We start from the raw sequence: 12,823 nt of genomic DNA, 5'->3' as shown, positions 1-12,823 counted from the left end.
CTCACGGTCTTTCAAGGTTTTGGCTGAAAAGGTTTGACACGGTTTGTACTTCTTTGGCTTATGGTGAGGGTACAGGCAACAAAGATATTCCTTGAATAGCCTTGGGTACCCACACGATTTACAAGGCCAAAACAGCCTTTTTTATTCAAGGAGACTGTACCTTAGAAGTTCATTGAAGGTCAAAAGATCAGTTTGAGAACCGTTGACAAGAAAAAACCCTGACTGAGCAGAGCTCAGGGAGACTCCCTAACACACGACGTGAGGTAAGAAATCTAAGGTATGTTATCTATACAGGGGATGAGTGTTTCAGCGTCGGTATTCTGGATGCAGTTTGGTTGCATTAAAACAATGCAAACAATGTCTATTGTTCTCAAATGGATTCCTAATGTTTATGTATTTACATTGCTTTTATTACTGTTACCGTGAGACTTCCACCATGATGATGGGGAAGATTCAAACATGTGACTATTAAAGATACAATAATGGAGAACAGGATGTGTCCCTGAAACCTGTGTAAGAGATGCAGTGTGTGAGGGTGCTCGAGGTAAGATCAATGAACCACCACTGATGTGGCTTTCCAAAGGTATGAGCATCATCCTTGCTCTAGAGTACATCTATTTGACGATGAGCAGCAGCATCAGTTATTAAGGGAAAAGCATAGACAAACTTCCCTGACCATTCTATCAAAAGGGTATTCCCCTTTGTTCCTGGATGGAAGCGTAAGAAGGGTAGTTCTTGTTCTCTGCATCTTCCAAGAGGCCTGTTTGCCAAAATCCCCAACTGAGTGATTCAGCTTGTGCACTTTCAGTAGCATTAAGATGAACTACAGTGATTTATGATTTAAGGCCAGGAGTAATTTGACTCAAAATTTTTCTTAGTTACTGAGGTCCTGATGAGCAAACATCAGGTAGTGGAGGGTTGTGGAATTCCTATAGCCTGACACCCAGGACATATTGTTTGGGGTCAAGAACAACACGTTTTCATGTGTATTTTGTTCTTGGGACATATAGGCCCAACTCCCTGCAGCACAAACACTTTGGCTTCCAGTTATAGTACCACATTATGGATCAGGGAAGGGCACGGTCTGCAGTTAAGGTAATATTTGTGTTCATATGTTTATGCTGTTCGAACATGTATTTATGGTTCAATAATTCAAACCCTTTATTATTAGGGTGAGTGTTCTAAGGAAATGTAAGCTTGGCCTGCATTACTGATAGCAGTTCAAGTATAAACTTTTCAAAGTTTAGCTGTATGAGGTTATGCATAATGCTCCCAGAATGCTCTCCGATTAGATGCACACATTTGCAGAATCTTGAAAGCAAGATGGATGATTTTTTGCTTTCAAAATAAAATGCTTACAAAACTACCATTTCTTTGCAGGATCATTTATAAAAATGTGTTGATGCATGCTAGTATTTCCCCAAAACATTCCTTATGGACAATTGGTGAATTAGTTTCAACAAGATTATGGGAAACATAAAAATAAAGAAGCACTGGCAAATTAAGTAGGTCTGAAATTGGTGGTCAGCCTTTTGGTTTTTTCAATGTGTGCGATGTTTTGGCATGGTTTTTGTAAAACCTTATTCGCGTGGGAGCTGCCAGGCCCTCACCCTTATAACAAGAGTTGTCAAAAAGCAAAAAGAAATTGGATCTCAAAAAGCACATATTGCCACGTTAGTTCCTGGCACTGAACAAAACTACTTTGTGCATCAATATGCTCCTTGTAAAAGAGCAGAATGCCTTCACTCATAGTGAAACCAGCTTATAGAGAGATAGAATTTTGGAGCCCAATTATTAAAGAAATCTCAAAAGTGCATCGAAGGTACATGTCCTTGTATTAGTGCAGATTTACCGCTTTCATGAATTCACAAGAAATCTTAGTCCTAGAAAATATTTGTGAACTGCATTTTAGCACGAACAAACATTCATGTGTAGATTTGCTCATGCGAAAATCAGTTGAGAGTTTGCAAGTTCACTTTTCCTCCAACCACTCTTTTTACCCAACCCTGGAAGAGTTTTTACGTCTGCCATCGTCAGGAGTAAATTTCCTACCTTTCTCAGTATGGGAAAAGAGCTGGCATCTGGATTGTAGCAGTAAGCATTCTTAAAGTGTATGGCACACATTCAGTCTTTTTCATGGAGTTGAATAAAGATTTGATTGAGGTCGAGCATACATATTGTTTTAGTATTTAACTGGTCAGCTTAAGGTCATAAATAGAGTCCCTTCTTTCGAACCATGAAGTAACAAGAGTAAACCCCCCTTTCCTTTTCGAAGTGGGAGAACCACTAAACCTTTCTTATCCAGAAGACTGCTCACAGGCTTAGCCGAAGTCTCAATGGTATCAGAAATATTTCTTTAAGAGTTCTGGCTCAAGGATAGGCTTTGAGCGTCAAAGTAAACATTATGCATATTATTCAGCAGCACCCATCTCTCTTCTTGCCATTGTTTCAGATGTTTTGTGATACGTCTCCTTACTGGAATGAGGAGAGGAAAAGAAATTGGTGGTTCCCTACAGTCGCAGATGGTTGGTTTACTGGCGGCTTTCCCCTTTTACATATTTGTACTGCCATAATGGCTGTTTTGCTGCTAAATGATGGTGCTCCTGGAGCCACAGAGGGGTTTGAACCCTCCGTTTGAGATAACTACGTTTGTAAGACTTGCACTAATGTTTCCGGTACTCCTTTTTCTTTTCTAAACCTACTGCTCTGAGGGCTGTCATCTGCTGCATTTCTTCATCAGCTTGTTAGCCAAACATTATACTAGAGAAATGCTGATTTAGAACCCTCTATTGATTTTGGGTTCAAGGCTTATAAGACAAAGCCAAGATGGCCAATTTATGGCACTATCAATTAATGGCAAGGCCCTAGAAGCCAGTTGCACTGCTGATTACCTATTTGGAGACCAGCATTCGGTTGTACAAAACCGCCTGAAAATCTTCTCTGTTATTACAACGAAGTTTCTCTGAAACACTGCAGAGAGTCCAACAGAAACTCATCATATCTGCCTTATAAGGACATGGCCCAAGTAGCTTTTGGTGCGGTTGCCGATGTTCTCCACACTTACAATCCCACTGAACTTAGCTCATTTGCGCTCCTTTTCAGGAGGGACTGCACATGTTAAAGCAGTGGCAAGATATTTTCTAGCTGCTGTTAATCAGAGTCGGGCTGCAGATCACTCCACATAAACAACTGTTTCTAATCAGGAGACTTATATTTCTTTTAAGAGCAGACCTTGCTGGTGGCAGTGCTAGGACCAACTCCATTTCCGGGTCTAATAAGCACTAGAGGAAGGAAAGTGCTTAAATAATAAGATGGGTCACTGAGGTGTATGAGAAGGCCTTCAAGAATACAATGTAATCCTAGTGCATAACTACTGTCTTGACGTTGTAGATTACCTAGGTTGAGACCTCACCTGTGAAACAAGCCGCTGCAGAAGTACCCCTAAAGGTTGCAAACCAACATCTGGAGCTGGGGAAATAACAGCATTCAGTGATGTTGGACCAACAGGAGTTTTTGGCAAAAGACATACCGGAGATGTAAACCTCCATGAAGATAAAGGCAAGGAAGGAAACTCCAACACCAATAGAACTTCACAGGTTCCTGAACACGCCCTCAAATACTCAGCGTCTGAAGTATCTAGTTCCTTTCTTTTTTCAATCTGTGAACTCACTCTTCAATGAGATTTTGGCATCTGCTTGATGATGAACCTTTAAATGTCAAATATTGTGACAAAATAGACTTTCATGCTTGCTTCTATATTTAATGGTGCGTCAATTATGGACCCGCACTTGTCTGTATGAAAGTTAGCACACTGCCTGTTCTTGACAACATAGATCTCAGTGTCAAATGGGAGCATGACTGTTGTAGTGATCCCTTCTTGGATCTCACTCTTGGGTAGTCTCTTAAGACTAATGAGTGGGCAGGAGCAGGGTGCCTTCTCTATGGTCTTTTGACCTCCAAAAATCAACCTCCTGGCTGCTGCACTGATTTTCCTGCAGGCCACTGATGTCAATCTTGTGCTGGTCATTTAAAGTTTTTCTGGACATATTCTGGAACTGCTCTTTTCCCCATGTAGATAAGATTCTGGTATAAAATGCTGAAGAGGTCAAGGTTACATAAGATGGGTTTTGGCCTCTGCCTTCTTCCTACCACAAGAAGGACTTTTCACAGGGGGGAGTCATTTTCTGTATTTAAAAAAATTTAAAAAAACAGAGTTTTTGCCTCCAGGAATGTAATTCCAGAATCTTGAAAAAATAGCTGGTGTACAGACAAGACATACGGCTGAAATGTGCTTGTTTGCTTTTAAAAGCATTAGCCTTTTCGTAAGCATTATATATATATATATATATATATATATATATATATATATATTCCAGTACTCTATCTTAAGAATCCACTCAGCAGACAGGACTCAGATAGACAAGCGCGGACCCAATCTTTTGTGCTTTTCAATATTTATTGAAAGAAAATTCGCCACGCATCAGTATGCCGCCATAATATATATATATATATTTTTTTTTTTGTAAATACTCTGGCATTACGCTTGTGGATGGAGCTATTCCTTGATCAGGACCATCAATGAAGATTCCTTCAAGGGATGTGTTGAAAGGTATGTTTCCTAGCAAGTAAAGAACTGACAATAGAGTTAAAGGGAAACAAGATTTAGTCGCAGTCTCTTTTCATAAATATTTGAAGAAATTAATTACTTTATATATTTCTGTCAGTCACTGTCCCGGTATCAGCGTTTATCACAGTTATAATTGTTTTTATTTGGTTTTACCAAATAGCTACAGAAGAGGTGTCCAGGTTTTTCAGGATTACTTGCACTAAAAAGGCTGAGATGTAGAAGATGCAGTTAATACAGCTTCATAAATTCAAAACAGTTCACTTAAAGTAATTCAGAGGGCAAGTCTCACTTGGTACAGTAACAGCTATAATTGTGCTCCTCTTCCAGGTGAGATAATTATCCCCAGAAGTCAAGACATCCCCGCAGCACAAGTTGCCACAATGCAAGGTTATCCCGGTCTCTGTTTGCAGAACTTGAAAATTAAACAAGACTTTCTTCTGGCCCTCATGAAGGCCCAACAAATGACAGCAGCACAACATGTTGGCAATATAAATGGGTGTAGAAAACCATTGACTTAAAGAAGTGAAGCATCTCTTTAAGACATGAATGAGTTGATTTTGCATAACCTCAGAAAAGTAATGTTCACATTAGTACCTTATCACATGTGATTAACGCGACACCACTAGACACAAAATATCTACATATTTTGGGACAAGAGTAATAAATATCAGACCTTAATATTTTGGAAGAAATATGTATCTCAAATTGTTTTCTTTTTACATTAATTTCTAAATTGAATGAAAACCAATTCTAACTTTAATACATGCTGGTCCTGGAAATGATGGTGATTAAAATATAAGAACGTTATCTACATAGTGAAGATAAGGTGCACTGTCTAATTTTCATATCCCCGGAGCTCAATTTAGGGATTCTTTTCTCAACAAGAAAATGTTTCCCTATTAACAATTTATAAGCCATTTGTCATAGTATTGCAAGTTGTCCGTAGACCCTGCACATACGAATGTTAAGTAAAACTGTTGCTACAAGTGTTCTGTCTCAATATATTTATCCTTTACAAGCTTACATTTGGAGATTATTCCTATCAGTCAATAAAGGCACCAATTATAATGACCCTTAAGCCAAGGTAAACTGGGTTCAATATTGTGATTAGGGTATTAGGAAAGCGTAAACCTACGTAAACGGGTGTGAGGGAAGTCAAAGGGTCAAAAGGAGAAAACAAAACAAAAATAATAATAATAATAATGAGAAGAGGAATAAAGACACCCATCTAAAAGCCCATGTACTCACCAGCATCCTGCTGAGAAGAGACATTTTTGTCAGTTTTAAGATCTTCAATCTGAAAAAGAGCACACATTACTGCCTGTGAAAAAGAAAGCTAAAGCATGAACCTATACATCTTACAGGACCCTTCTTAACGTAATTCTTGTCTCCGAAATGGCTCATCTGTCACAACAAGTTAAAAATATACAAGACTAGGACTCTAAGTGCTATATTTTTCACTCCAGCCCGCCCCCCCCAAACTGGCCCCATGCCTTATAATTTCCTCTCCTGCTAGAATCCCAGGCCCTGTGAACTGCCTTTGCTCCAGTAACCATATACACAATCGTGTAGCATTAGCAACGTAACATCACGTCCTAAATGCCTATTACTGCGCTGAAATCCTGCGCTTCGTACTACAGCAACTCCCTTTCCAGAAGAGATCTAAACAGGTTAACTTTAAAAAAATAAGCAATCAATTCTTGAAAAATTACAATGCCTACTGAGTGGAGCCCATCCATTAGGCCGTGCCAGCAAACCAAGACAGTCATCAGATGAGACAAATGACATAAGCTTAGAAGACAGGAGACTGCATAATTAAACATTAACCGTGGGAACAAACAATCTTTCACAGTAAATGGAAATGGCACATTACAAAAAGGAACCTCATTAAAGGGTACAAAAAAAGAAGTTGAAGATGAAGCATGAAAGGGCAGAGAAAGAAAAGTGTTTTAGTTAAGAGAAGGACAATGAAGTGGAAGCAGAAATGGGTTGAACATACTCTAAAAGATGCTGGGTGACAGGCCTGTGGTACAACCTGAGACATTTTCCTTCCTCTATTTTATAAACGTTGTTAGTACGAGAATGTTAATAAGTAGTGTGCTAACACTGGTGAAATATAAAGGATCCTTAGCCTTCCCTGAGCCCTTTTTCCGCTTTCCTCTCTGCTGCATGATGGGAAGGTCAGGAACTTACAGACTCGTATGTTGGGGGATTGCTGGGGATCTGTGGCGCGTTTCCTCCCATCTGAGGTGGATGGAAGTTACCAAATGGCTGGTAGATACCCACCGCTGGTCCATTAAATGTGTCCTGTGGAAGGGAATTCACAAAGCATTGATTATCAGGACTTTGTTAATTATTTTAAGAATCTGGGATAAAAAAAAGCAGCTTATCATGCGTTTAAATGTTAGTAACAAAATGCAACCGCATAACCATAACTGCAAAATCAAGAATTAAAGAGGAGATTTCAAAGATATACCAGTTTGTGCAATAAATACTTGCTACATAAATCAAAAGAGAAAACTGGAGTATTTTCTCATCTATATAAATGTTTAAACTGCAAAGCTCTGCAACCGTTCACGAGCCTTGTAATGCTTGAGCAAACCCTTGGTGAAGATTTCTAAGGTTCTTAAAATGGGATGCCTTAAAAGTGCTCCATGCATAACTACCTGGTCTTTCCTGGTCTAAGGGCATTCATTAGCAGGAAGTGATGAAAAATGACTTTACACCATGCAAAGCCGAAAACCAGACTACAGGACCTACCGAACCCCTACTGCAAGAATGAAAACATGAACAACCTTCGCTGACTCCCCCAAAAAGTCACTATGTTCTATTGATGTGAACCGAAAAGAAATCTAGCACAAGATTAATTGGAAGACTGCCTAGAGCTAACAAACAACTGAAGCATCAACAAGGTGAAAGTGAACCCTGTGCCTTTCAAGGGGATGAAGCGAATCAGAGGCTTTCTAAACTAAATGCCTTATAAGGCAATGAAGGTGTATTTATTTTATTTTACAGATTTGTAAAGCGCATGGCTGCCCGTAAGCGTCCCAGCGCTAGTGATAAAGAAACCAGGTGCGAGGGAAGCGTTACGGGAACAGCCAGGTCTTGAGTGCCTTACGAAATGAGAGTAGGTTGGGCTGGGCTCTGATGTCTGGGGGCAGTGAGTTCCATAGCTTGCAAGCATTATAGGCAAAGAGTCGACCTCCAGAGCGGGCTTTCTTGATTCTGGGTACGGATGCCAAGTTGCAGTGTGAGGAACGTAACGTTCTCTTGGTAGTATAGGGAGTGATAAGGTTTTTTAAGATGGGTGGAGCCTTTCCATGAAGAATTTTATGTGTCTTGCATAGTGCCTTAAATTGTATTCTCTCCTGGATGGGCAGCCAATGCAAGGCGTTCAGGGCTGGTTTGGCTGAACAGCGACGATGGGTTCCTGTGAGAAGACGGGCAGCAGTATTTTGTACTGTCTGGAGTTTTGATAGTACTTTTTTAGGGGTCCCCAGATAGAGGGCATTGCCGTAGTCTAGGCGGGACAACACAAGGCCGTGAATCAAGAGTTTTTGAGATTGTGTTGGGAGTAAAGGCAGAATTTTTCTAGCGGTCCGTAGAAGGCCATGGCACACACCGGCCGTTTTTCTTGCTTGGGTGAAGAAATTGAGGCCTTCATCCAGCCAAATTCCTAGACTCTTGATTTCTTGTTTCGGATTGGTTGGTGTGCCCATACATGGGGGCCACAGGGATTTAGGTTGGTAGAGTGACTGATTGCCTAGAACCATTATCTCTGTCTTGTCATTATTAAGTTTAAGATGTGAGATGTTCATCCATTTAGTTATGTCGCTAAGACATTTGTGGAGGTTGGTGGGAGATTGGTCTTGCTGACTTAGGGAGACTACCAATTGGGTATCGTCAGCGTAAGTTCAAAGCTTGATCCCGAATGGGGTGACGATCTTCTCAAGGGGGGACATGTAAACATTAAAAAGGGTCGGACTCAGGGACGAACCTTGAGGGACCCCACAGCTGATGGCAGTGGGCCTGGAAGTAAAATTACCATCTGCTACCTGGAAGGACCTATCGTTCAGGAAGGATTCCAACCAGAACAGGGCCGTCCCTGTGATTTCAAGATCCCTAAGCCTATGGACCAATGTCGAGTGGTTGACGGTGTCAAAGGCTGCGCTCAGGTCCAGGAGGATCACTGCCACTGACCCTCCTGAATCGATGATTTTTCTTGCCTCTTCGACAACCGCCAACATCGCAGTTTCTGTGCTCTGGCCGGGCCTAAATCCCGTCTGAGACGGCTCCAGGAGACCATTGGTTTCAAGATATTCAGAAAGTTGATGGTTGCCATATTTTTCGGCTATCTTGCTGATGCCTAGGAGCAAGGAGATCGGCCGAAAATTGCTTAATTCTAGTGGGTCCAAGTGTGATTTCTTAATAAGGGCTTTGACAATTGCTTTTTTCCAGCTGGGTGGAACAACGCCATGGGTAAGCGAGATGTTAATCAAATTTGCCAGATAAGGAAGAATGGTAGGCGCAACTGACTTTAGGATGTTGAAGGGTGCGGGATCAGTTGGAGATCCACTTTTGATTGAATGTAGTATTGGGGAGAGAGTATCTATTGTCAGGGGGGTGAAGTGGGTCAATTGATATGCTGTAGCATGGGGTGTGGAACTAGGCGGATTAGAAATGGAGAGAGCGTCAGATGTTTGTGACGGAAGGGAATTAAGAATGTTTTTAATCTTTGATTCAAAAAAATTCTGCAAGTTCATTGCATCGGTTAGCTGAAGGCTCTACTGGAGGGAGAGGATCAGGTGCTTTGAGAAGTTTTTTAGCAATTTGAAACGTCTCCCTTGATGAGCTGGTAGATTTAATTTTTTCCTCGAAATATTTGACTTGGGCGATTTTAAGTGCCTTTTTGTAGTTGAGAATGGTCTGTTTATATTCAATTTTTTTAGTAGGGTCGAAAATTTTTCTCCAGTCTCTTTCCGATTTCTTACAGATTTTTTTCAGAAGCCGCATTTCCACGGTGAACCATGGGGAGGTAATTTTACCTCGGGGCTTACAGGTAGATTTTTTAGGTAGGGCTTTGTCCAATGTGTCTCCTATCCATTTCGAGAACTCTGCGTTGGCGTGAATAGGGTTGGAGACAAGTTTAGGAGGGGAGCGCTCTAGATTTAACTTTCATTTTTCTGGGTCTAGGGTAGCCCAAGAGCGAGTGGGCTTATTAGGTAGAGATTTAGGGCGTAAGATGTTATATAGCTGCCAATTCAATGAAATTAAGAAATGGTCAGACCATGGTACCAGAGTATGATCTAAGGTAGTAAGATCATTAATGTTGGAAAAAATGGGATCCAACAGGTGGCCCAGTGAATGGGTCGGTTGTCTACTTTGTAGCCTAAGCTGAAGGGTTTCAAGGTCTGCTATTAGATCAGAGGCTAGTTTGACTTCAGTTTTATCGAAATGAATGTTAAGATCTCCTAGGATCATGAAAGTAGAGTGGGTGGCAGCCAATGTGCAAGTATGTTCCATGAGAGTTTCACTGAACTGACCCATGGGTCCTGGAGGGCGATAAATAGGAATTCCTGACAAAGATTTACATGGGGAGATTTGAATAGAGCATTTTCACAATCTAGGAGGGGGCTGCCTTGCAATCGGCAGGAAAGATGGTCTTTATAAATTATAGCGATACCCCCTCCCTTCCCTTTGGATCGGTCTACATGTTGAAATAAGAAACCAGGAGGAAGGGACTCAATGATGTCCGGGTCGGAATCTGGTCCCAACCAGGTTTCTGTTAGAAAAATTACATTGTGGATGAGAAATCATAAATATAGAATTTCCACAACTACTTTGGGTCTTCTTCCATCTCTCGCCAGCAGGCTGGAAGTATATAAGAAATTGCCCTCTTTTACGTAAAAGCAGCAAAACTATGTAACTCCCTCCCTTTACCCCCTTGTCCCTCGCAAGACAAAACATATCCCAAACTACCTGGAACTGAGGGGTAATTTCTCAACAGTGAAGGTTAACACCAAACAACAGAAAGAACTATTCATCATCACAAGAAGGGCATGGATGCCACCGAGCGGACAGCCATAGCCACCCTTAACTTGGGACAAAATCTCCTTCAAAGATTGTATGCACTAGCAATCATCATGTGCAAAGTTATTGCTCACTCTCCTCTCATTATTCTTTGCTCCTCTACACACAAGCATTGCTACACATTTACAGTGCGATGGCACGGCAGCCACAGCCACCCTCGACATCAAAACATTCACCACATACGCCATACTGCTTTTCATCACACTTCCAAACAAATGCAATGCCTTATAAGCTTAAGCACTGCATGCCCCCTTTGTGCACTCTACTCCAAGGTGAAGCGACAAACTACACTATAAAAGCACAACTCATGTACAGCACTGTACACTTCTGCCACAGGCCATTCTACAAACCAAATCCCTTGCAATTAAGCACTTCAAACACAGTAGCATGCTATCCATCCACAAATCACTTTAGTACTGTGTTAATGGTGAAGTGGTATATAAATGCACAACAATACATTATCATCCCTGGATTAGATTATCATACTAAGAGACATCTGTGTGCTGTTAAACGTGCTGCGACGTCATAAGAGTATCACTGAGCTAGGGAATGTTTAGGGACCAAAGTCACACATAGCAACATTTAACAGAAGAGAAGACCGGCTTAGTACAGCTGATGAGGTAATTTCAGCAGCTTTTCTGCAAGTATAATTAACAAAGCATACCAGTTTCTGCCTTCACCACCAATAACTCCTCCCTACACAACACTGTTGAGTCAAAAAGCTATATGGTCATTAGCATAGCATTTGAATAATCTTGCCAGACAAACAGTGGCACAGTCAGTCATTTATTTAGGTCTTCATTTAGCACGAAGCAAGCCCAGTAGGCATCATTGGCATAATGACTGATACATATAAATACGCAAACAAAAACTATAAACTGTACATTAGCATAAATGATATACGAAAGCCGGAAAATTACAAACTATACAATGGACACAGGCCAAAATGTCCATGTCCAAGATTGACCATTTACTAGTACTAACTGTGATGCTCAATGTGATCCAATTACTAAAGTACAAGAAATTGTCACGATCTCAGTGGTCAATAAAAGCGGTTTGTAAATGGGGGCGGGCGGGGTGGTGAGGTGGAATACAACAACATGATAACATTTGAGTAAAATTTAAGAGGGAATTAGTACCCCTTGAGGGACAGAGGGCGAGTATCTAAAACACAAGAGTACTGCTTCAGAAGACAACGGATAAAAGGGGGTAGGCAGAAACATGGCATGGGGGTAGGCAGAACCATGGCAAGGGGGTAGGCAGAACCATGGCGAAGAGTAGGCATAGAGTGGGGAGAAAGTGAATATTCAGTTGTTGATCGCGAGCATCAGACCAGGTGCAATACATTCGGGAGAGCAAAAATGGATTAGGCTGAGAAGTGGCAAATATTCAGTAGTCCTGTAACGAGGTTTTGCAGACCAGAGGTGATGTAGTCAGACAAGGTTCTTGGGGTAGCAAGTTCCAGATTTTGTGGCCACATACTGAAAAGGATTGGCCCAAGGTTGCTATTTTTTAAAAGTAGGTCTATTTAGACACCTACTATCTGTGATATGCAATGGCGCCGACATCCATAGTTTTTCACACTGGTACATCGGGGAATTTAGGAGAGGAATTTAAAAACAATTTAGGCCACTCTACAGGTTCATGTGGTATCGATGGGAAGCCACTGAAATGAGATGATGACTTGAATGATGTGGTCAAAAAACTTAGAGCTGGAGATAAGATAGCTTGCAAAATGAATAAGAGCTCGAGAGTTAGCAAGGCAGAGATGGAAAAGTCAAGTCATTTCAGTAGTCCAGTCTGGAAATAGCACATAACTGGGCAGTCATCTGGATGTATGTCACTGAGATAAATTCACGTCTTTAAGGAGCCCGAGTTGAAAGCTGGAATTCTTAGCCATTTTGATGCTATGACATGGAAGTGAGAGTTCAAACAAAACACAAATCATAGATCATATTTACTATTTTAAGAGATATGAAATAGGCAGATTTTGATGATCTGCTTCTGGGTTAATTACTGAGGTAAAAGGTAGTAGCAAGAGTGCAGCAGAATATGCAATAACCTTCCATGTGAAATAAAGATTAGAGATGCAGATAATAAAAATGC

At 41.0% G+C, this 12,823-nt stretch overlaps 1 protein-coding gene across 2 annotated transcripts in view; it reads right to left on the bottom strand.

Moving 5' to 3' along the window:
- IST1 (IST1 factor associated with ESCRT-III) overlaps positions 1 to 12,823 on the bottom strand; it is a 112,626-nt gene that overhangs the window by 24,662 nt on the left and 75,141 nt on the right. Inside the window, exons 8-9 of one of the 2 annotated variants that reach the window (XM_086945531.1) lie at positions 6,821 to 6,934; positions 5,876 to 5,924 (exon numbers count right to left, since the gene is read on the bottom strand). In XM_086945531.1, the coding sequence (XP_086801657.1) occupies positions 5,876 to 5,924; positions 6,821 to 6,934 (163 nt within the window). The remainder of the gene's footprint in view (positions 1 to 5,875; positions 5,925 to 6,820; positions 6,935 to 12,823) is intronic. The other variant, XM_086945532.1, reaches the window with a different exon arrangement.

The sequence above is a fragment of the Lissotriton vulgaris genome, chromosome 12, assembly GCF_964263255.1.
Source record: "Lissotriton vulgaris chromosome 12, aLisVul1.2, whole genome shotgun sequence".
Classification (NCBI taxonomy): domain Eukaryota; kingdom Metazoa; phylum Chordata; class Amphibia; order Caudata; family Salamandridae; genus Lissotriton; species Lissotriton vulgaris.
This window is presented reverse-complemented; position numbering and strand designations above follow the sequence as displayed.